The sequence below is a fragment of the Pogona vitticeps genome, chromosome 1 (genome assembly GCF_051106095.1).
Source record: "Pogona vitticeps strain Pit_001003342236 chromosome 1, PviZW2.1, whole genome shotgun sequence".
In the NCBI taxonomy this organism is placed as follows: Eukaryota; Metazoa; Chordata; class Lepidosauria; order Squamata; family Agamidae; genus Pogona; species Pogona vitticeps.
Genome location: NC_135783.1, coordinates 338097181 through 338123336, shown reverse-complemented (window position 1 = coordinate 338123336; position 26156 = coordinate 338097181). Strand labels below are relative to the sequence as shown.

General features: G+C 41.1%; 1 protein-coding gene across 1 annotated transcript; it reads right to left on the bottom strand.

Moving 5' to 3' along the window:
- Positions 1-363: 363 nt before the first annotated feature.
- On the bottom strand, positions 364-26010 carry SLC25A47 (solute carrier family 25 member 47). Its single transcript, XM_020793590.3, has 6 exons — positions 22866-26010; positions 18418-18461; positions 16439-16510; positions 12950-13132; positions 5334-5610; positions 364-1144 (listed from the first exon to the last, which is right to left on the bottom strand). The coding sequence occupies exons 1-6, from the start codon at positions 22891-22893 to the stop codon at positions 864-866; spliced, it is 885 nt and encodes a 294-aa protein (XP_020649249.3). The 5' UTR covers positions 22894-26010; the 3' UTR covers positions 364-863.
- Between the last annotated feature and the right edge of the window lie 146 nt (positions 26011-26156).

Below are 26156 nucleotides of genomic sequence, written 5' to 3'. Positions count from 1 at the left end.
GCCTCAGCAGACTCCACAGCCAGACTCCAGCAGACTACATTCTCAGCTACCAACTGCATAACTGCACACTAACTAGCATAGGCATCCTTCAGTCTCGAGAGACTATGGTGACATGCTCTCAATCGAGGAGTGTCCTCTCCAGAGCATGAAGCCCGGGTAAGGTAATATGGAGGATAGGCTGTTACCCAAGCAGCAGATCCCCCCTCTCAGGCAAAATCCGGAGCTGGAGTCCCGAAGGCAGCATGTGTTGTTCTGCCAACTCCTGCGACATTGCTGGAACCAGTTGTATTGGCTCTTGCCTTTCCATTGGCCCATTTCAGCACACTAACTGCCAGCAGACTAAAAAGAGAGGGGGGAAGACTCCTAAGCAGAGAGGCATGGCTCTTTGAAATCAGAGGCAGGGAAAGAACAATTGGTTAGTGCTGGAATGACTGACAATGACCCCAGTCCAGAAAGGTCCATCCCAACCAAACCTCTTAAAGGCAGCCTACGAGGCTGAAATAAGTCCAACAGTTTCAGTTTATATACTGCCCTGCTCGTAATATTTAGAGCACTCTCTGGGAGGTTTGAATTCAGAAGGATGGAAAGCTGAGTCAACCTTGAGCCAGCTAGTTGAACCCATTGGGATTAAACTCAGGTTGTGACCACTGCATCACGGGGGCTCAGGGTAATGTAATGGAATATTGGGAGAACTGTTCTGACAAACATCTCCAATTCTTCAATTTGCACCCTCACCCCACCCAGAAAAACTGACTTTCCAATCCACAGAAAGCATTCTTGAAAGCAAGTCCCTTGCGCATTTTGATCCAGCCCCTTCTGAAAGGAATTAATAACTATGAAGGCTTAGGTTGCGATTAAACCCTTTATTGCAGCAAACATTTTCCAAGCCGAAGCACAGCCTCGTAAGTAAAGAAAACCACCATGTTCGCAGGAAAGGCACGCAGGGAGTTCAAGCCAATACCTTTGAAGAGAACTTTCACACCCTCTTCTCTTATGCTGTCCCTGGCACAGTGCATCAGTCCAGAGTATTTACGTTGACACTCGCCATCAGCCTGCATCCGGGATTTAATGACATCCATTGGCGTTGCCACACCCCAGGCTACTACTCCAGCAGAGCCTCCAGAAAGAAGGACAGCCCACAGATCTGCATACATCATTTGCAGTCATGTTAATAAACTTTTTTTAAAAAAAAATCAAAATATTGCAAAAGCAAATATCCCAAACCTGGAGACCACATTATGCAAAGAATATTAATGACAGCTGTAATGCTGTATATCAGTGCTTCCCCATCTTGCTTTCCCAGATGCTATAGGACTACAACTCCCAGAAATCCTGGCCAGCACAGCTAACGGTGAGGGCTTTTGGGAATTTTAGTCCAGGAACATCTGGGGACCCAAGGTTGGCCACCATTGCTATACATCAATACAACACAACTAAAGGAATAAATACAGTTATAACAGGTAACCATTAAAATCAACATATTTTCTAACTTAATTTTATTAAAGAAAAAAAGTGGTGTAGTCCTTGCACAAAATCCAAAAACAAGGGTGGGCAATAACTTTTTTAGACTACTCACATATAAAAGACATAGGTTTTTTGTTGAATTTTTTTGCAACCTCACATGCCTGCAGTTTGTTTGACTGTGGGAGACTTTTTTGGACTGGAGTGACTTGTCAGTCTATCCTGCTCTGATCAATTGTTCCTACCTACCTCTTAATCCAAAAACAGCAATGACTCTCTGCTGAGTATTCCTTTCTCTCTCTTTTTAGTCTGCGGAAGTCAGTTTTTTCTTCCTCTTCTGACAAAACCTGTTTTACTTCTCCCTGATGGCTGGGAGATCCAAATATGCTTATCTCCCAACAAATTTCCCTTCTCTTGATCTTTACAGCTTGGTTCAACCTGGTTCCATGGTTGGATGAGAACGTAGTACAACCCATGGACAACACAATTTGTTGTGAGATTCAGATTCCTCTCTCCGGGGCTTTGCTTCCATGATGGAGAACCTGGCATCTCCCTCAGGGCTCAAATGTTATTGGTAAGAAAAGGAACTTGTTTCCCTAGAAAACATGCAGGCTGCAATGTAGTTTGAAAAACAAGGCTGCGTTTTTTTGGTAGCACCTGCATTACTGGTGGTTGATTGATTGATTTGATTCATATACCACCCCTTTTTTGGAAACACTACTCTGGGTGTTTTACAAATTAAAACCCAGAACTCGACACGACCCCCAAGAACCATACAATCCATATGGCGGTTGACAGACATAGATCCAAAATTCATATGAAAATTTAAAAATTAATAATTAATAATAACAGTTGTGGGAAACTTCTGCTTAAAGGTTGTAGCTGCAGGTATTCCAGTGACTTGCATACAGTCCTGGCAGGAAATGGCAACTGCCAGCAGGCAGGGTAACCCCTTATTCTGCCCTTTCACTTAGAGGTAGAGCATAAGATCAAAGGGTTATTTCAGCCAATCCTAGTTGCAATTAGATAACTAGTATCCTATCTGAATTCTATGTAACTCATGCTAAGTCAATAAAAAGAGCTCTCAGGGCATTGCCTTGAGACTCCGCTGGCTTGGACATCCGTTGTTGACTCCTTTGTTCTAAGGCAATTAGCCTTGCTTTGTTCTGTAATCACCCACAAACGGTATCATGGGAATAAGTTATTGAAGACAGCTTTGTATAATTTTGTTTTCACTAATTCCTGAATGTCAGGAGTTGGAAGAGGCCACAAACCATCTGGCAGAATTCTGCCTGCTGGTTTGAGGTGTCACCGATCTATTTGATGTTGTATACTCTTTTTGTAGCTTTACTGTGTTACAGTACTTCCTCGTCTTATTGACTGCAGATGAATTAACATCTGAGGGAACCTCCACCATTTGCTCTCTAGCCCTCTCCTTGTTTGCGTCATGGCTCTTAAGCCCCTGGAGTGCTGGCCACTGAACCTTCCTGAAAATGATGGAGTATAAGACAACTTCCTGTTCTGCTTGAACAACCAGATCTTCCTGAGCTTTGTGTGCTCTTGTAATCTTGGTTATTCTTCAGTTCTGACTCACACTTTGCTCTTCAATCCCACCTCTTATATTTCTCTCCATTTCAAACTTGACCTTATAACTGGACTCCTGGCTGGTCCTGCAACTCTTGGCCTCTCGCGTATTCTAGGCTAACCAATGGGGTGTAATGGTATGAGCATCAAACTATGGAAGCCCAGGTTGAAATGACCCCTTTGCCATCAAGCATGTTGGGTGATCTTGAGCCAATCAATATATCTCAGCCTAATCTACCTTTCAGGGCTTTTGAGAAAAGATAAAATGAGGAAGAAGAGTTTGCTTCTTGAAGAAAAGGATGGATATATATATTTAACTAATACAGTGGTGCCCCACAAGACGGGCGCTCCATTTAACGGCAAAACCGCTTGACATCGATGTTTTTGTGATCGCAAAAGCGATCGCAAAACAATGTTCCCTATGGGGGAATTTCGCTTTGTGATGATCGGTTCCCTGCTTCGGGAACCGATTCTCGCAAAGCGATGGTTTTTTAACAGTTGATCGGCGGTTTCAAAATGGCCGCTGGGTAAACAAAATGGCCACCGCTGTTTTCTGGGTGGATTCCTCGCTGCACAGACAGTGAAAAAGGCCGCGCTATGGAGGATCTTCAATGGACGGTGAGTTTCCAGCCCATAGGAACGCATTAACCGGGTTTTAATGCATTTCTATGGGCTTTTAAAAATCGCTTTACGACATTTTCGTTCTACAGTGATTTCACTGGAATGAATTAATGTCGTAATGCGAGGCACCACTGTATATGAATAAGTGGAATACAACCTATAGTTCATCCCTGACATCACATTTGATAAACACCCACTTCCACTTCTATCATTCATGAACAGGTTCTACTTCTTGGCTGAGGATCACAGCAAGAGCACTTAAACAAATAGAATATAATAGAGTTCCTATACTCAGATGACTGCAATTATAATTGTATAATTAGAGTTTCATTTGTTTCTCCTAAGCCCCTTAATCACAGCTCACACACTAGTCTCCCCTTCTCTATATTGGTTTCTCTTCTCCCCTTGATCTATCCCATGATTCCACAACAGTGGTTCCCAACTTTGGGTCACCCAGGTTGTTCTCGCAATTCCAAGAAACCTGGCCAGCACAACTAGTGGTGAAGGCTTCTGGGAGTTGCAGTCCAAGAACACCTGAGTTACGCAAGGTTGGGAACCCTCTACAATAAACATAATTGTCTTCTGTGCCCTTGATCCCATGACCTCTACTTATGGATAATCTTCCTGACTACTCAGGGCCATTGAAGATTTCTGAGAATATGTGAGGAAATGGTCTGGCAAAAGTGGTGGGTAAACTGTGGGCAGCCTTGAGCACCAGTGCAGGAGAGAGCAAAAACATGCAGCATGCCTCCATCATGCAATCACACGTGGGCTCTTCTGTCACCTTTAGGAACCAGTGCAGGGGACGCCCCTCCCATAGTCCTCATATAACATGTGAAAAGTAAGTTAACAAATGTGACACATGCTTTGGAGTTTATCCATTCTGATAGTAGCATTCATCCCAGAAGGTGAACAAGAAAAAGATAGCCACTTGTCCTACTTAACAGAGGACATTCCAATCCATGTGCAAATTATCTCCGGACTGTGATTCTCATCATCCCTGACCATTGTCCATGTTGGGCTCGGAAGTCACATGTACTCCACTTCTGCTTTTGCCTCTTCAGGTTGTGGGGGGGGGGCTCCCCAAGGTTGCTGGGCTGTTATCTGTTCTTCAGTGTAGAGCATCCTCTCCTGGGTATGATGCACTGCTTCTGAGGGGAGGAGCGGCTACTCATTCATCCTCTTTCTCATAGAGATAGAGAGCTAACTTCAAAGCCTTTCTTTGGCCATTCCTAATCAGCATTATGTAACCCTTATCCTATCTGTATACTATCAACAGTCTGTAAATAATAAAAGGGATCCCTTCTGGCCAAGGTGTGTGACTGGCTTCTTTGCTCTCTCTCTAAAACTAATTGCTTTCTTAATTTCTTGTAATCATCTATACCAGTGGTTCTTAACCTTTGTTACTCGGATGCTTTTGAACTGCAACTCCCAGAAACCCCAGTCAGGACAGCTGGTGGTGAAGGCTTCTGGGAGTTGCAGTCCAAAACTCCTGAGTAACCCAAGGTTAAGAACCAGTGATCTATACTGTCAGCCTTCTCATTTTGTGACCACTACATAAAGTGACTCACATATTGGAACAAATGAACATCAGTCTCTCACAAAGAAGACGGTCAAGGAAGTTTTTCAAAGCTACTGACACAAACCATTTCCATTTCTGCACCTACCTGGCCTGTCTTTCCCAGCTGGTGTCAGCCATTCACACAGAAGAGAATACGTGAGGAAATAGGTCGCAGTTGAATGGCAGTCCCTACACAGCAGGGCCAATGACCCCTTGTACAGACCCCCAAAGCCTTCTTCCTTCACAATCATCCTCAAGCAATGCACAGCCCCTTGGTACTTGGGCTTGGAGGTCAAGAGATGGGATGGCCCACTTGCGGAGTGCGGCTCTTTCTGGATCTGGAGTCTCACTTTTGCTATCTCTGCAGGTGATATAAGCAGAACCTGGAAAACAGAATCAGGAAGTGTTAGTTCATCCCTTAGCTAGTTTTTACATATTCCCAAACAGGTGGACATCCATGTTAAAGAAACTGCTGCTCCTGACCCTGTGCCCCCAAACATACATATCCTGTTTGGTCCTTTGCCTCACCCAAATGGTCACCTTTACTTATTTAGGCTGCACCGGGAATGGGTCAAATTAAATCCACAACCTCCATGCAAATCACAGACCCATCCACACTGTCCCACCAACCAGTTGTTGCCCAAAAAAGAGGCTTCTCTCCACTCCTGAAAGCCTGCAAGAGTGGTGGCTTTGTGTTAAAACTGTATCCAGAACCCCCTAATCCTTCAAAACTAGAAGAATTAAAAACCACAAGTGGCCGTTTTCCTATGTTGATTACTCCTCTATTTTTGCACAATTCTGGGGAGCAGGAAACAGATCCAGATGAGTCCCAGGGGCAGAGAATTGGCCCTGGCCCCTCTAAATATGTGGGCCCAATCTATATAGACTCCTCCTTTCACTTTTTAAGACACTCCCAAAGGCCTCTGCTATGTACACAAAAGTACATACTGTAGTAAAATGCGTATCAACGGCATATGTCATATGGAGGCTCCCTTGAAAAGAACGAGGAAGGCAAGACAGAAGAAATAAGAGAGAAAAAGTGCATGTGGCAGAGACAGGGATGGGGAGGAGGAGGAGGAGGAGAAACTGAGGTGACAAAAAGAGAGAAGAAACAAAAAAGGTAACAAAGAAAAAATGAACTAGGTAAAGGGAGGGAAGACTAAAAGAACTGGGCATTTTCAGCCTTGAGAAAAGAAGGCAGAGATTAGATGTGACAGCTCTCTTCAAATGCTTGAAAGAGGAGGGACAGCATCTGTTCTCAATAATCCAGGAATGCAGGGTATGTATGAAGGGGCTCAAGTTACAGGAAGCCAGGTTTATTTAGGCTGAATATCAGGAAAAAAAAATCTTAGCTGTTAGAGCAGTACAACAATGGACCCAATTACCGCGGGAGGTGTTGAGCTGTCCAATGCTGGAGGCATTCAAGAGAAAATGAGAAAACCATATTTCAGATATATTTGAATTTGGATTTCTGCATTGAGCAAGGGGCTGGCCTTGGTGGCGTTATAGGCCCCTTCCAACTCCATTATTCCATGATTCTATGAAAATCAGCTGGGGCCAAAACAAAGTATGTGGGGTCAGATGCAAACCACACCTATATGTTCAGTGGAACAGCTTTCAGGCATGCAAACCACAGCTTGGATCCCTGCAAGTCTTCTCAGAAACAAGCCTCAGATTCCCGACTGCAAAGTGGAGGTGCTATTCCATGCAAAACATCTCCAGTGTGCAGAACAGAGCTCATCCTGACAGGTCTCAAAGTCAACCTAGGGAATTGTTCATCGCAATTCAGTGAATAAGTTGTAACAGGATCAGGATTTAGTTAAGCAACATGTAACAAAGGAGCACAGCTGAGTTAATTGAGGCAGCTGTGGGACAACCAAGTTGATTGGTTGAACCAAGAATAAAGCTAGCCAAGCTTACAGAGACAAACTGTTGGGTAGTTGGGTAGTTTGGGTGGTTGGTTGGTTGTTGTGTTGCTGGTGATCTTGTTGCTGAGAGCTGTATATTCTGCATCGTTGGATGAAGACTTGCCATATTGCAAGGAGAAGATCCTGGGAGAAGACTATCTCTGTGGTGAGAGGAGAAGACTTCGTGGATGCAGGACTATTTACATTGGTAACAATCTTTGGTTACTGAAACTGTAATTTACCATTGCTAACTGAGGAACTACTGTGAATGACCAGGACTGTATAAGGACCAAGAGAAGCTGTATTTACCCTGTATATATGGACTTTATTGTAAATAATACTTTCAACACTACAACAGTGTCTGTTTGGTTTCATCTCTGGGCAGTTCACTTCACCATTACGCCCCCTGGCGTAGTCTGGTAACGCAGCACCTCTGTCAATTGGTTATGGGCCCAGACAGCGCACCAGACTGCATCCAGGTATAAATTTAAGAAGTTATTGAAGAAACTGCTGACCAGAGAGAGAGCCAAGTAGTGTGGCTACAGTCTGTGTTAAAAATGGCCAACGAAATGTCTATGGCTGGACTGTGCATAAAAAAGTTGAATGGGGAAAATTATGCAACTTGGCAGCAGAAGGTTCAGTTGCTATTGCAAAAGGAAGCACTGTGGGACATTGTTGAAAATCCCCCAGCAGTCCTAAATGAGAGGAAAAAGAAACTAAATGCAAAAGCTCTGGCTATTATTGGGTTAACTCTAGAAAACCGTCTTCTTATCCACCTGAGAGGCCAAAACTCAGCAAAGCAGGCATGGGAGGATTTAAGGAGACTCTTCGTAAGAGATAACGTTGGAAGCCAGATTCATATTGCCAGAAAACTTTTCCGAACTAGACTGAAAGCTGGAGGGTGTATGCTTCAACATTTAGAGGCAATGAAGTCAATGTTGATGGATTTAAGAGAAAAGAACATCACATTTACAGAAATACAAGAAGCATTTATTATCCTGTCTTCATTAGATGAGTCATATGATCAGCTGGTGACCAATTTAGAAATTCTTCCTCAAGCAGAGCTAACAGTAATTAATATAACAAGCAAACTGTTGGAAGAAGAACAAAAGAGAAAAGATAACAAACAGCTCCGAGACTCCAAACTCACTAATCACCGTGATAAGCTGAAAGAAAGTGAGGAGGAGGGGGACACAGCTGCAAGCATTCATTCTGGAAAACGCTGTTTTTCCTGTGGCTCAAGAAAACATCTGATGAAAGACTGTAAATTTAAGAAAGCAAAAGAAAAACAAACCAGACGCAAGAGAGAAACACTAAGCCTGACTGAGGAAATTTATAACTCTGAACAGGGAGAAGAGTGGATTGTCGACTCTGGAGCAACTGCCAGCATGTGTAAGAGTAAACAGCTAATATTTAACTACCAACCTGTATCCAACCAACAAGTATGCTTAGCAAATGGTGTTAGTGCTAAGGTACTGGGAAAAGGTAAAGTGAAATTGCCTTATATTGCTAGACCAATAGATGTTTTACATGTTCCAAATTTGAAGCATAATTTACTTTCTGTGAGTTCATTAGCAAAGAATGGGTTTGTTAGCACTTTCTATGAAGAGTAAATGTATAATAACTAGCAAGAACAATGAAAAATTGAATTGCTATGCTAGAAACAATTTATATAGACTAAACTGTACTAAGGCTAACAATGTCTATGAAAACAAATGTATACACAAAGATTGTATTCATTTATGGCATCAAAGACTAGGACATGCAAACTACAAAACATTGAGAAAAACAATTGAAAACTCAGTAGGAGTTAATTTAAAGCAATGCAATGAATATGTGAATTGTCAAGCTTGCCAATTAGCCAAAAGTAAGAAAGCTCCTATAATGAAACATAGTGATGTACAAGTGAAAAATATATTAGATTTGGTGTCAGTTGATGTAATTGGACCCAAAAGTGCATCATTAGGAGGAGCCAGATACATTCTCTCTATCCAAGACCAAAAGTCCAGGTTTGGATACTGCTATCTTATGAAGGATAAAAGTGCAGTACATGTAGAGTTTGAAAAATGGCTCAAATTTGTAGAGCGCAAAACAGGGAAAAAGGTTAAGGTGGTGCAAACTGACAATGGAACAGAGTTTACAAATGCCAAATTTCAAGCAATATTAAAGAAAAATGGTATTACTCACAGGAGAGCCGCTCCCTATACACCTACTCAGAATGCCTTTATTGAAAGAAGGGGCCAAACTCTGCGGAATATGGCTGAGGCAATGATTAGGGGGAGTAATCTATCAGAGAAATATTGGGGGGAAGCTACACTTTGTGCGAATTTTTATATTAATATCCTTTGGCACAGTGGGATAAACAACATACCCTACACAGTTTGGACTGGGAGAAAACCAAATTTAAAATTTTTACATGTATTTGGATCTCCTGCATGGGTTCACATCCCAAAAGAAATAAGGAGAAAGGGTGAGAAAAAAGCCAGGTTGATGTATTTCCTTGGATACCAACAAAATAGGAGAGCATTTAGGTTTGGGTTGCCAAATACCAACAAAATTGTGATAAGTAGCAGTGCTTCTTTTAATGAGCACAGTAACTGGGACAAAATATGCAAACCCCCAGAAACAATAATTAAATTGCCTGAAAGGCATGAAAGTAGTGAGGATAGTGCAGAGGATAGTGACTCTCAAACAGAGCAAGAAATTAAAAGAGAGGTAGAACCTGAGGAAATGCAATCAGATAAAGAAATTCCATCCAACTCAGAAAGGAGGGAAACTCTAGAGGAGGACAGAGAATTACCTAGGAGGTCTAGCAGAGAGAGAAAAACTCCTGACAGGTACAAGCCTGAGACCTATTACTGTCTCAATGTGGCTGAACCAGAGACATATGATGACATATGTAATATGCCTGAGCAGGAACAAATAAAATGGAAAGAGGCAATGGAGGAGGAGTTAAATTCATTAAAACAACTGAAAGTATATGAGGAGGTGAAACTGCCTGAAAAATCAAAAGTAATTGGTTCCAGATGGGTATTTAAAAGAAAGGTGGATGCCGATGGTAATGTGAGGTATAGAGCAAGGTTAGTGGCAAAGGGGTATGCACAAACTTCAAACGACTATGATCAAGTTTTTGCACCGGCTCTAAGACCAGAAACATTGAGATTTGCTTTAACCTATGCAGCCAAGCATAATCTCATGACCAGGCATGTTGATATAGAAACAGCCTATTTATATGCTGACCTGAAACACACGATTTATATGGAAATTCCACCAGGTATAGAAAGGGAAAGTAAATGCTGGATATTGAAAAAAAGTCTATATGGTCTCAGACAAAGTGGCCATGAATGGAACCAACATTTAACTAAAACTTTAAAGGATAATGGTTTTGTGCAAGGAAAGGCTGACCCTTGTTTATTTATAAATGAGAGAACACAAGCTATAATGTTAGTGTTTGTGGATGATTTAGCCATATTTACAAAAGATAAGAAAGAGGCTGAAGAAATAATCCAAATGTTAAAGAAACACTACAAGTTGAGAGATTTAGGAGAAATAAGTAACTACTTGGGAGTAGAAATAGAGAGAAGTAAGAAAGGATTTAAAATAGCACAAAAGAGCAAAATATTAAAACTCCTGAAACAATATAAAATGGAGGATTGTAAAGGTGCAGCAACTCCAATGAACATAGAGTTTGAAAAAGAAGATATGAATGGCCCGGAATGTGATATTGATGTATATAGGTCACTGGTAGGCAGCTTACTATATTTGAGCAGATGGTCAAGGCCAGACATCTCTATAGCTGTAAACCTGCTATCAAGGAATGTGAGCAAGCCGAATGAAAGGCACATGCAATCAGCAAAAAGAGTACTTAGGTATTTAAAGGAGGCACAAAATAAAAAGCTAAATTTAGAACCAGTGGGGGAACTGTCTATCACTGCTTATGCCGATGCAAATTATGGGAGTGATTTAACAACCAGAAGATCAACATCAGGCATGACTGTACATTTGGGAGGAAGTTTGATAAGCTGGAAGACAGCTAGACAGAAATTTATATCATTGTCTTCTGCCGAATCTGAGTATGCAGCATTATCTGAATTGTGTACAGATCTAGTATTCTATAAACAATTGGCACAAGATCTGGGTGTGAATATAAAAACACAAATAAAGGTTTTTGAAGATAATCAAGCTGTCATACAAATGGCAAACTCACCAAATGTAAGAAGCAGATCTAAACACACAGATATCAGATACCAAAATGTTAAGCAAAGCATAGAAAATGGTTTAATTGAACTGGTATACTGTGGAACAGAAAATAATAAAGCTGATTGTTTAACAAAAGTATTGGGGCCAACTAAACATAACAAAGCATGTGAAATGTTGGGAATGATATAATGTATATGAATGTAAAAAGAAACTCTGTATATGTTCAAGGCAATGTACTATGTAATTATGTATGTAACAGAATTGCTATAAACAATTGGAGGAGATTGACAGGTCTCAAAGTCAACCTAGGGAATTGTTCATCGCAATTCAGTGAATAAGTTGTAACAGGATCAGGATTTAGTTAAGCAACATGTAACAAAGGAGCACAGCTGAGTTAATTGAGGCAGCTGTGGAACAACCAAGTTGATTGGTTGAACCAAGAATAAAGCTAGCCAAGCTTACAGAGACAAACTGTTGGGTAGTTGGGTAGTTTGGGTGGTTGGTTGGTTGTTGTGTTGCTGGTGATCTTGTTGCTGAGAGCTGTATATTCTGCATCGTTGGATGAAGACTTGCCATATTGCAAGGAGAAGATCCTGGGAGAAGACTATCTCTGTGGTGAGAGGAGAAGACTTCGTGGATGCAGGACTATTTACATTGGTAACAATCTTTGGTTACTGAAACTGTAATTTACCATTGCTAACTGAGGAACTACTGTGAATGACCAGGACTGTATAAGGACCAAGAGAAGCTGTATTTACCCTGTATATATGGACTTTATTGTAAATAATACTTTCAACACTACAACAGTGTCTGTTTGGTTTCATCTCTGGGCAGTTCACTTCACCATTACGCCCCCTGGCGTAGTCTGGTAACGCAGCACCTCTGTCACATCCCTATGCAAAACTTTCCAAGGTTGAAACAGCCACTTATTTCTAACCACAGATCTCTGATGGAGATGAAGTATGGACGGGCGGGCGGACGGACGGGCGGGCGGGCGGGCGGACGGGCGGGCGGACGGACGGACGGACGGATGGATGGATGGATGGAAAACCAGAAGTTCCTCTCCACTGGCATAATGGATTGTTAAATGATTATGACAACTTTTGAATAGACCTTATGGAGGAGTTGACTTAGCAAATCTCCATTAACTCAGTGGGCCTACCTAAGTGCAATTTTCTATGCTAGGTAAAAGGATTTTGGCCATTCATTCATGCATGCACACTGGGGATGAACAACTTTGATACAGTTGGAACCCACTTTTTATTGCAGGAGCTTCTAAAATATAAGTAGATTGAAATTTTAGGTTTGAAAAACTGATACTTTGAGGTGTTAAAGGGGGCAAGGAAAGCTCTGACCTATTTTTAAAAAGTGAATTACTGCTCCCAGAAGCTTTCAGGAATTCCAAATCAGATTTTTAAAAAGAAGGCACTGTGGGAGGTCGAGAGGCTGCAAAAGTAACCAAAGGGGGCGCTGCATTTGGCCCCAGGAGACACTCTCCACATCCGAATTTATTCCACAGTAACAGCAGTTATGGTAGTTTAAAGAGCAAGAAGGACAGATCTCTGACCTGAGGAACTTTCAAACTAAAATCCGTATTCCTGTACTGTCAACCTACCCGGATGGCACCGGTAGCACCTCCAGCAAAAGATATATCCAGTTTGGATGGCTTGCTGTCTCCAGAGCCGTAGCGTAACTTGCAGATGTTATGAAGGAAGTTTTTGTAGATGCCAAACGAAATAGACGAAATAAATGATGCCATTACAACTGTCATTGACACACCTCTGTAGAAACCTGGCACCTGGTTAGGATTAAAAAAAGGATTTCAAAAGAAGTGTAAGCCACTCGTTTTATCTCATCTGCCCAAATCTCCATCACATGGAAAAATGATAGTCATATTTTTCTTTCAGAAGGAAATAAGAGTAATAAAATGAAGATTGCTTCACAACATATCTTTCCAAGCTTTTGCCCCCATTCTTTAAACCAACAGCTTCTGTATATGCTGGACTACAACTCTTACCATCGTCAGGCAGGAAGGCCATCAGCCAAGGGGACTGAGAATGGTGCAAAGTGCAGGCCAACAAATATGGAGGGCATCTTTGGGAAAGGCTTCTTTAGGTTCTCTCTACTTTGTGGCCATGTTGGTCCCACATAAGAAGGAAACGAATTAAAAAAAAATACAAAACAGCAAAGAAATTCAGCCGGGATGGCTAACTATGGCATACCAGCAAGAAACACAAGACAAAACAAAAAAGGTAAACAAACAAACGAGGCAAGGATGTTGTGGCACTTTAAAGATTAACTGCTATATTTTAATGTGAGCTTTTGTGGAAGAAGTCAACGCAAGAGTTGAGAATACAGAGGTTGCATGGCAAAGCAGAACAAAGTTTCCAAAGAACTGAATACCAAACAGGGGTCTTAAATCATTAATAATGATAATACAGTGGTGCCTCGCAAGACGAATTTAATTCGTTCCGCGATTAATGTTGTCTTGCAAAATATTCATCTTGCGAAACGCGTTTTCCCATAGGAATGTTTTGAATTCTAATTAATGCATTCCTATGGGCAAAAAAAGTCAGAACAAAGTCAAATTTGTTTATTAGGTTTATTAAGTGCTCTTTAAAGCCATACATATTGTGCAGATGATTTTAAAAATTTCAATCAAAAAACTAACTTTTTAAACATCATAGAAAAACATTTAAACATCAGCAAACAAGAGGCAGGAACAAAAAATGGAAAACATTCGTCTTGCGAAGCACAGCCATAGGATCATTTGTCTTGTGAGTCATCAATCCCCATTGCCAAAACCATTTGTCTTGCGGGTTTTTTTGTCCTGCGAGGCATTTGTCTTGCGAGGCACCACTGTAATGTGTTGTCAAGTCAATTCTAGATTATGATGACTCTTTCAGGGTTTTTCAGGTATAGAAGACTATTAGGTGTGAAATGCAACTTGAGTCTACCAATCACCACTATTCCTTTATCTTAGAGCCCTGTATAAATATTTTGCCATGTACTTCTGTATTCTCACTCCTCCCTCTGAAAAAAGGGGCTTGTTCCATGAAAGCTCACATTAAAATACAACGTGAAGTCTTTAAGATGCCACAACATCTTTGTTTCCTTCCTTCCTTTTGCTTTTGTTTTGAGTGTCTTGTTGATAGGTTTGCACAGACTAACACAGCCACCACTATAGAATACCAAGAAAATAGTATGTACTACTGTATAATAGAATAGGAGTTAACTCAGAGGATCCAAGGCTCACTTTTTCACTTCCAGGACCCACCTGCAACTGCACCAGATCTTAAAATAAGCAAAAATGATTTTTAAAAAAAATCAAAACCAAATGTTACTGGAAGTCAGAATCTGGTTCTTGGGAGTTGGGCGCGGAATGGAGACTTTATTGCAAAACCACAGCATTCCTGGTGGCTTCAAAAAAAGGGGCAATATTCCTTTTCTTAAATGTTTTTATTTTTTGCAGAGCAGCATTTAGTAACCACAGAGTCAGTCTTAGAAGGCTGCACATCCTTCCCAGGGCTGTACTTTGTCCACCCTAGACTAGAAGTATAATAGAAGTATAAGTTCTGAGGTAAGTCGGTGGGAATGCAATGCCTTGTCAGCACTGATACTGATACATTTCAAAACCTAGTCGAGAAACCTGGAGAAACAATAGTGGTAAAATCTATATATTCATTTGTTTATTTATTTGTCTCATTTATAGGCCACCTTTCTCCAGATGAGGGGACTCAAGGCAGCTTAGAGGGTTTAAAAAACATTAAAAACACAATAAATTATACATTATAAACAATCAAACTATAGTAGTAATTAAATTCTTCTTGTTACCACAATGGGACATGACATACCACTGGCTTCCTACATACAGAACACAGTACCTTACCACTTGGTAATGGATGGTATGGTTTGGACTATATGTATCAGACCAGCTGCTGTTTAATGTTTGCTGTCCTATTTATTTATTTATTTTTTATTTATTGTATTTATACCCCGCCTATCTAGTCATTTCGACCACTCTAGGCGGCTTACAACATAGAGCATAACAAGTTCAAGAAAAAATTATAACAATTAATTAATTAAATGATTCTGCAAGATGGGAAAAATACAAAATAAATCAAATAAAGAAAAAAAAGGAAAGAGGTCAGGAATTAACTGGAAGGGAAGGCCTGCCTATACATCCACGTTTTTAGTTGGTTCTTAAAAGTACCCAGCGAGGGTGCAGCGCGAATATCCGGAGGCAGGTTATTCCAGAGGCGAGGAGCCACCGCCGAGAAGGCCCGGTTTCTAGTTCTTTCCTTCCGGGCCTCCCTTGGCGTCAGGCTCCTCAGCCTCACCTCTTGGCTCGCGCGGGTGACACAGGTAGAACTAGGTGGGAGTAAGCGTTCCGCCAAGTATCGAGGTCCTAAGCTGTTTAGGGCTTTATATGTAAGCATTAACACTTTGAAGTCAATGCAGAAACGGATGGGCAGCCAGTGCAGCATGGCCAGACAGCATGCAAAACAACAGGTTCACTTTCTGATGAAGACGTCAGAGCAGCTGTTTGCCATGAGCCGGGGAGGGGGGGGAACAGTCATAGTTCATAGCCGCAAAGAAAAATTTGCATGTGAAAGAGATGCTACAGCCATATTTAGGCACAGGGATGGGGAAAATTACTTCTTTGAATTACAGTTCCCAGAAACCCACATCAGCATGGCTGTATTGCATTTGAATAGAACAGAATACAGTAATCATGTGAGGGAGAAAAGTGTATTAGCCATTCCAATCAGTCATTATTTCCATTAGCCTCCACAGGTAGAGGCTAGCTTGCCAAGAGACAAGACAGGCCCACTCATGGAAACTTGACTCATAATGGGAATTCTGATTATCCAGCATTATGGATTGTATGGAAAGCCACTAGGCAACAGGGAGGTCTCTTCTCCTCAGAGGGTGTCTTGTGGGTGAGGAGACCAATGTAAATGTTATAGCAAGGGTTGGAGCTAGCACCTTCCTCTTCTTTATGTGTTCATTCTGTTCATTTTCAATAACATCAGAGCTTTTCTCATAAGAAAAAGAGTTGCAAACATTAGTCATTAGGAAATGAAGCTTCTGCTATACGTACGCTTTCTGTTCTGTATGTGTCTATGATACAGTGCCATATTCCACGATAATTCATCTGCGTCTGAATTCTCACCTGTTAAGTTTAGACAGTCCATTATCCACATCATGCTTGGAAAAAGAGGTACTACCCTGTTTTCCCGAAAATAAGACCTAACCTGAAAATAAGCCCTAGTATGATTTTTCAGGATGCTCGTAATATAAGCTCTACCCCAAAAATAAGCCCCAATTAAGTGAAACCCCACTTCCACTCTTGTGCAGTACTTTGCAGCAACCAGATGAAGATGACCTGATGTATTTGAATAAATGTAGATTGCTGTACATGAAGTGAAAAAAATCCCCTGAAAATAAGCCCTAAGGCATTTTTTGGAGCAAAGATTAATATCAAAGACCCTGTCTTATTTTCGGGGAAACATGGTAATATTTTGGCATTCCCTCCTCTAAATTTGATTAATAATACACATTTCTGTAACAATTCATAAAAAGCAAAAGGGTACGTTTCTTTTCTCACTTTCTTATTCCAGTACATAACAAACATTTCTCATTGTTCATAAAATATATCTGTACCTGGAGAATAATTTCTTCATAGACTCTGATAATATGTCAATTTAGTTAATAGGCCAATGTACTAGAAATGATTAAACTAGGCATTTACAGAAAAAAAACCTCTATTTCCCCCCCATTATGGTTCTATAGCTATCCTAGCAGCAAGCAAAAGAGGGTGAGGATACAGTAGATGTTCAAACATTCTTGGGTATGGAACAGTTTTAACATACTTGAAATCAGTTCTAAAATATCTGTTTACACAATATACAACAAAATGTGCATCTTTTGGCCAGAAAGCATGATTTGTTGCTCAGGAAATGAGATTTTTAAAAAAATCTGCTAGGGCCTTGTTTAATTCAGCTTAGACACACGACTTATTTTGACTTGTGTTTTTGCATGTATACTCATATTTCTCAGATAAAATTGTGGTAAGGTTTCTCAAGTACTGGATAGCAGGTTCACAGATTTTGGGCTGCAGGCTAGCCTCGTGATCCGATCCGATCTGTTCTTTTCTTTTCTATCCGTAACACTAATCTAGTGCTATGGCAGTTTAATAATAATAATAATAATAATAATAATAATAATAACAACAACAACAACAACAACAACAACAACAACAACAACAACAACAACAACAACACAGCAGAAAAGCATGGCTTTTGTTTTGTTATATCAATTTTTACTGGAATTACAGCAGCTGTCCCCTCCGCCTTTTACTCCATAGTTCCATAAGATCGAATTCCAGTCTCTAAACTACTTCTCAGCTTGGGGACTGAGTTAATTTCACAGAAACTCCCCCAGAATCCAGGGTCTGGAAGGCAGGAAATAGGTCCAGAATAAGAAAGCTTGTGTAAATGAAGCACAAGAACTAAGTCTCTGCAGCTTTCTCTCTCAGTCCCTTCCCACACTTGACTCTCCAGAGATGCCACAGCATCCAGGCTAACAAAGCCTTGCCCAAGCACATGGCTGGATTCTTGGGTGCCTGGCAAGTCAATCAACCTGGCAAGGGTGAAAAGCTTCTAGCACCCTCCCACCTGTCTTCTTCTTCCAAGATAGGTGGTGACTAGAGATGGGGGCTGGATCCTCGTTATGTCCACCTATCCGGAGGTATTCATATACAAATAGCCCCATCCCTTGGCTTCCTAGTTCTGCTCTTTTATTCCCCTTGACCCTGCCTTCTCCAGCAGTCTCTCCTTAGGATGCTGTCTCTCCTGCAGCTGCAGGGACTTCCTCCAGACTGGTTTAGATGCTCTCCAATGGAGACATCTTCACAGCATCCTGTGCCCCACCGTGTCACACACTCCTTCCAAATTTCGTATGAAAGGAGGAGAGGCTTCCCTAGTTTATGCCAATAATGGGTATAATTGATACATTACTGCTTTGACAAAAAACAAATATAAACAAATGGTTTATTTTAAAAACTAAATATGGAAATACCTTGATTGTGTCCAGTGGATAACCCATTCCAGCGCTAACACCACCTGGAAGAGATAATAGTTTTGGAAGCATTTTGATTACACACTTAAATCTTACAACAAACAGAACACATTTTTCATGTGACTGGATTAAATTATCTCAAACAATTCTACAGATGTTCCCTTCCAATGTTGGAAAAGTGTAATTTTTCCAAGCTGTGTGCCATCTTCGACATTTCCCTCCCATTATTCTGAAACTGATGTTTTCATAAACATAGATAGTATCCAAAGGGTTAAGGATTCTGAACCTCACCCATCCATCCCCATAATCTGCACTGTTTATCCAACAAAACACCAGCCAGATCTGAGGATCACAAAGGCACAATACAGGGTGTATACTCATTCAATCAACCCACAAACTAGTGTAGCCAGATTCTGGAAAAAAATGTGTTGAATTAACTTTATTGTTTATTAAGCTTGTGTCTATTTCACCGAAACTAGTCTGGCCGCTTTCCCATTGTAGAGTAAGCAAAAAACAAAACACATCACTAAGAAACAGTACTAAAGAGAAGACAGATTAATATAAAATAAGAATTATCATTTATGTAAAGAAACACTGTTTAAAGCATATCTTCTAATTTTACACACGAACACAGCACACCTTGCCATAGGGTGAAGATTGTGTGCCTGAGTGACCTGGTCACTCTGGTCTCTTAAGTGTCAACTACTGATGGGCACCTTAAAGGCCCCTGCTTTCCCTGTTTCTTTTTTTGGGAGTTCTTCGCTATCTTTAAAGTGGATGTGGACCTTCACACAGAGGACACTTCCATGAAGATGTCTAGAAGTCTAGCAACCCTTTAATCGAAGACAGTTGTCTGCAGTTTAAGATATATGACAGACTTAAATGAAACAGCCCTGTTCAAATAAACATTCGTGGAAACAGTAAGTCCTCCCACATTGTCTGCATTTGATTAAAGACAAATGTCATTGCTTAACAAAAATCATTTACAAAAATTTTGGTACAGAGGGAACCAATATGAAATTCGTTCCGACAGTCCAAAATGCTAATAGGATCAACCAGTGCTCAGAAATGTTTGTTGTTGTTTAGTCATTAAGTCGTGTCAAATTTATGTTGGTAGCTTCGATGACACTGCCCAACCACCTCGTCCTCTGTCGTCCCCTTCTCCTCTTGCCTTCACACTTTCCCAGCATCAGGGTCTTTTCCAGGGAGTCTTCTCTTCTCATGAGATGGTCAAAGTATTAGAGCCTCAGCTTCAGGACCTGTCCTTCCAGTGAGCACTCAGCGTTGATTTCCTTTAGAATGGATAGGTTTGTTCTCTTTGCAGTCCAGGGGACTCTCAAGAGTCTCCTCCAGCACCACAGTTCAAAAGCAGTTCAGAAATGATAGCATTTTTCATTTACTTGAAAGTTAGTCATTCAGAGGATGGGCAGGACCCTTTCACAGTCATCTTAGAGTGCAGGAGACGTAGTAATGGGCTCAAGCTACAGGAAGTCTGATTTAGGCTGAATATAAGAAAAAAATTCTGTTAGAGCAGTACGAAAATGGAACTAATCAGGAGGTGGTGAGTGCTCCAGTGCTGGAGGCATTCAAGAGAAAACTGGACAATCAACTGTTAGACCTGCTTTGATTTTGATCCTTCATCGAACAGGGGGGTTTAGACTCAACGGCCTTATAAGCCCCACTTCCAAGTCCATTGTTCTATGATTTTATGAATGTGACTTTTGAGGACTTCAGCTCCCAGAATTTGCTCAGGAATTCTTGGCATTTTAGTCCAAAGAAGGTAAAACGTCCAAGCTCTGGGATCTGTCATAACAAAATAACTCAGTAGGGGTTGCTGTCCTTTGGAGCAGTCTGTTCCCGCAAACCAGCTGATCTTCTGGTCCCCCTACTTCACTGAGCGCATTCAGTCTAGTCTGTTAGGTCACCTGTAGGGAGGTGTTGGTTATTTACACAAATGAGGAAATGGGCACCGCTGAGCAGACATTGCTAGTAAATGGGCACAGGTGAGACACCTGTAACAAAATGTTGCAGTGAACATTCTCACCTCCAATGAGAAGTCCAATAAGGTTCTAGCTGGGAAGCAGGCAGTCCTCCTTGTCTTTAAAACAATAGCACAAAAGGCTCAACTGTGCTCATTTCTCTTATGTAAAACATCTATTTGGACAACACAGTTACAGGACATTGCTGAAATAGCCTTGCATTGTGTTTAAATTCCACTAAGCTGTATTTTTTTTTAAATAGCTGTTTCCTCTTGAGATGATCACCCCCTCCCTTTTCTTCAGGATTTGGGTTTTCTTTCTCTCTATGCTTTGAGTAATCATCATGAGCAAAGCATAATACAACAAATATGTATTACGTAAGTACCGGTGGAGGTTTCAAGTGTTGCTTTGCCATGCAGAACATATCTGTAATAGTGTTCTCTGAAAGTGCTAATACACTGTTACTTAATACACTATGGTGGCTTAATATGTAATTTTGTATGCAACTTTTGTTAGCCACTGACAGCATGACCAATAGGGTGGGAGATGTTGAGCAACATCTGGAAAGCTAAATATTCTCCAACCTTGTGTTAGGGGCACACGAGTAATTGCTCCCACCATAGTTTCTATTTTTTCTTTTTCAGCTGATAGCACTCCATGTTTTCTTAGTATGTTTAGTCCTCCAGGGTCCACTGTGATTGTTCCCCTTGATACTGGTGGTAGTTTTTCCATTTCTGCATAACTTGGGATTCATTCAAACCCAAGGATCCTTTCCTCTTGCTTCTCAATGAACATGCTTCTCAACAATCCTATCCTGTTAGCATGGGGGCACCAGGTTCACAGGCTTAGGAAGTGGGAGGAAATGGCACTGTTGTAACACCGCAGATGATGAACGAAAATGGGGGAAAAAATCAAGTGTGTCTTGTAAACAAATTAGTGTCTTATGGGCACAAAATGACCTTTCCTAGTTTATCAAGAGTGACAGTAAAGACACAACTTTTTAGCATTCTCTAGGGATTTCCACTCTCCAGATATAGCAACCCAAAGGTATTTACAGAGCCTAAAATAGTCTGGAAGCTCAAAGCTGCTACTGCAACTGGAGAAGAAAAATAAACAGCCACAGTGTAGGTCTTCCTCACTGCCAATGAATGAACGATCTCTCCTCTTAAGAAGGATGTATTTGTTCAACATAAGTTTAAGCATATTTTTCTCCAAAGTTAACTCCTATCTTCACTTTTATGGGACCTGCTCCCTCAAATATATTCTCAGGAGTGTGTCTGCAACATAGTACTAAAGCAGGTTGATACCACTTTAACTCCCATGTGTCTGTCCTGTGGAATCTTGTAGCATGTAGTTCGTTGTGCATCATTTTAAGTTATTTAAGATTAGGAGTTGTCTGTAAGCAAGTGAGGGCTTACAAAAGGCTTCAGAGAGTGACATATTATTCTCTAATGTTAGGGCAGTATGGCAATGGAAGCAATTAACTCCAGAGATGATGAGTGTTAATAAGATCAGCTTCTAAAAAACCCCACCACACTTGAGGAATTCTGTCTTTGGGAATTTCTGTATGAAATTATTAGTGCCTTTATTTATGGTACAGGCCATCTTTCTAGCAAAAAACAACAACACAGTGATCAAGGTAGATATACAACTATCAGACACTGATTAAAACATGAAATAAAACAAAATATATTAAAAACACAATTTAAAAACAGCATGATAAAATACATCATCCATAACATCCATTTCGTTAGACTACCACCACCTTTTAACAGCGGACTAGCTGACATGTCAGAATCTAGGTGGAATAAAGAGATCATTTCCTGTCACCAGAAAGAAGGCATGAACTGAAGTGACCTTGGCATGGATTTTCAGAGTTCCTTGGCATAGTCTAAAACAAACTTGTCACCATTATACTCTCTCAACAGTTGAAGGAAGCTTAAGACTGAATACAGTATGTAAAACCAGAGACCAATTTGCTGTTTTGCATAAGAACTTAGAAGTCAAGTTTGTTTGTAACTCCTCCATTCTCTGGAAGTCTTCCCACTCTATTAATAGAATGGAGATAGTGAGAAATAGAACTCAGCTCTTGTGGTGGGTGTGTAGCCCATGCTCAGAATTACAACATCACATAGATCTCCCTGAGGAGAGAGGCTCTGCAGAAAGTCAAGTAGCTGTTGACTAACTAGAACATTGGAAATGTTATCCTTTTTGAATCACAACTCTTTAAATCCCCTTTCCAAGACTCCTTTTTTTTTCAAATTATTAATGTAATACCTTCACCCTTTTGCCGGCTGCCTTCAGCGCAGTTCATACTTTAAGGAACCATATTTAAAAATCACATTTGGGACAGCTGCCAGCATTGACACGCAAAGAGCTATTGTAACTTTAGTTAACTGTATATATGTTTCAATCAATCAATCAATCAAGAAGCCTCCCAATCCATCCATCCATCCATTTATTTATTACCTGCAATAGCTCCTGCAATGAAATCCATCAATCAGCTGTCTTTGCTTGTCCTAATCAGAATGCTTGAACCATGCACCAGGAATGGGTGGGGAAAGGGAGCACCAGAGTCTGGCCCCCAGGAATAAGCAGTTCCTCTCCAGATTAATGTGTTGGGGTTCAGCAATGGGGCCTGAAGTCAGCGCACTGCTCTTAGCCTTTCTCTTTCCTTCTCCTAGAAGAAGTGCTTCAAGGCATGCATAACCATGCTTGGGACTTTGAATTGACCTCAAGAACAGAGTCGATGCATCATTCCAAGGGGCAACCCTGAATCATAGCAGGGAATGGAAATTATTCTCCCCTGTGCCTTTTGTCCTACAAATCACCCAGGGCAACAGTGTTAATATTGAACTGGATTGAGATCAGGGCCCACACTCGGGATGTTTTTAAAATACAATGAAGTTTGGTTAACTCCTACGGAAAACCTCTTAGCTCAGCAGGGCGCCACAAGGCCATGTGGTGTCATAGCTACACAAGTGACAGAGGCAGTCAGGTATTAGATCCTATTTGTTAGGGAAGAAAATCTCATCATTTTCCCCCCATATGAATATGAAGAAATATATCCTGTGAATTCTTGGTCACGTTCTGCAAAACACACATGGAAGCAGAATTCTAGCTCTAATGCATCAATGAAGCCTCAGACATTATGCCTTCTGCCCTAATCTTTCTACATTCCAGTGCATAGTCTCGTCGTTGTTTAGTCGTTTAGTCGTGCCCGACTCTTCATGACCCCATGGACCAGAGCACGCCAGCCCCTCCTATCTTCCACTGCCTCCCGGAGTTGTGTTAAATTCATTCTGGTAGCTTTGATGACACTGTCCAACCATCTCGTCCTCTGTCATCCCCCTAGTCTTACCACACCTGAATTCCTAATTTTGCTTTGTAGCAAGTAGAGATATCATGAGAAGGCAGGACTCATTGAAAAGGACAATCATGCTACGAAAAGTCAAAGACAATAAGAAAAGAGAAGGACTGACACGAAATTGGCAGACTCAGTAAGACAACCATGCTAGAAAAAGTCAAAAGCAGTAGGAAAAGAGGAGGAATGACATGAGATGGCTTGACTCAATAAAAAGAAGCCACAGCTTTCAGTTTGCAAGACTGACCAGGATAGTTTATGATAGATCATTAATGGGAGATCATCCACAGGGTCCCCATATGCCAGAGGTGACTTAATAGCCCTTAACAACAAGTGCTTTCGCTGGACAATTATGGACTCCAAATGTCTTATTAGGTAGGTTCTCTCTTTAGAAGGTCATGTGTGCAGCACTTGGAAAAAGTTACTTTTGGGGACCCCAATTACTAGCTGGTTGGATGATTCTGGGATTTGTAGTCCAAAATAAGTAACTTTCCCAGGCTTTAACTGTGTATTATTTTATTCTGTGCAAAAGCAGCCCTGATACAATGTGGAGGACCCTCTCCCTCATTCTGCTAAGCTCAGCCTTGGCCTTCTGACCCCAAAGATTTGCCTTGACTTTGAAGCAACATAAAGGACAGAACAGTGGACAAGAGGAGGATGTGAGGCTCACCAAGTGAGGTGTACCCCTTCCCACACACTACGTTTTATGTCACTGCATTCAATCCTGTCTCTCTGGAAGTGAAAAACGAAATTGAGGCTGTTGTACTTGGGACACATTATGGGAAGACAGTACTCACTGGGAAAGACAATAATGCTAGGAAAATCTGAAGGCAACCAGAAAAGAAGATGACTGAATTTGAGATAGAGTGGTTCCATAAAGGAAGCCACAGCTTGAATCTAAAAGAGCTAAGAGGGCTGTTGAGGACATACATTTTGAAGTTTAGTCTTCACTGCCATAGTATATAACAGGAGCGACAATCCAGTATTTTAACATGAGGGGGCACAGCTCCAGGAATTTGCACACGACTCTGCATGCAGGCCTGGGATCTTCTTTCTGTTAAAAGAGGGGTGGGCAACATGCAGTTCTGGGACTGCCCATGGAGCCTTCTCCTATCAGACTCTCCTCCTCCCGCCCCCGATGAATTGCCACTCTAGAAAGCCTCCACAGGAAGCAAATCACTTTTCAAATAGATTTCAGAATCCCTCTGCAATGTTTCATAAAATACACATTTTTCAAAAGTGGAGATCATTTTAATGTCACTTTTCCCCATATTTTTGGTTATCCACATGATTTTCTGGAGGAGCAGAAAATTTGCTCTCAAAGCTGCCCAAGATGCCCACACCAACTTGAAAGGACTAGGTAGCAGGTTGTGGCACAGAATTCTGCCTTCGACCCAAATAGCCCTGCCAGCTGGAAGAGACAGTCACATGTTAAACAAATAGTCTGGCCTTGTTCCTATATTCAGATCTCAGCTGGTTTGAAACTGTGAACATCAAACAAGTCAATCTCATGATCTTTCATTACGCATTTAATCAACCCAAACCTTGAGGATGGGCTGTTTAATAAAATAATACCTTATTCAAAGTTCATAAAGCAAGCCAAATAAATGAAATCCAACCCTTTAACCTCTTTGGCACCAAAGAGAAACTCAAGATGGTAACAGGTGCTGCTTACAGGATAAGCTGGAAATGCCATTGGTCTCCCAATACCCATTTCACAGATAAAGTAGTAACATACAGGGCAATATTTATTACTGGAACATCCAAAGAAGTGAGTTCAATAATTATGATGCAAGAAGGGAAATATTTTTCTCATAAAGCAGGGTCCTTGGGAACAGAGACAGTGGACAATGGATTCAGAGTGTTCACATTAATTTAACAAATTGCCATAAGTCAGCATTCTACGAAGTCTTGAAGCCCATACCAGTTCTCCCATCATATAACCATTGTGCAGTCTCCAGGCTGGGGATGATGGTGTATTGTAGTCCTTCACAGTGGTTTGGTGGTACATTTGGAAGTGTAGGTACTCATGACATTTACCATAAGCAGAACCCTCCCTAAACAGAGTCCAAAAATGCAAAAACAGTGCATACTAATGAATGCAGATCAAGTCTTTTGCACAATTAACACTCTTAGTTGCCTATTTAAACCACCCTCAAATACTTTGCATTGCAACAGGGATAGCAGGGAAAATCCACTTCTTTCCCAACTACTGCAAGATTGCCATTAAACTCAGGAGAAATTAAGGGGAGGTTGCAGATTATGCCATAGTCCCTTCTTCTCAGAAAGCTCTAGGGCAGGCTTGTCCAACCTTGGCCCTCCAGATGTTCTTAGACTACAGCTCCCAGAAGCCTTCACCACCACCTCTGCTGGACAGGATTTCTGGGAATTGAAGT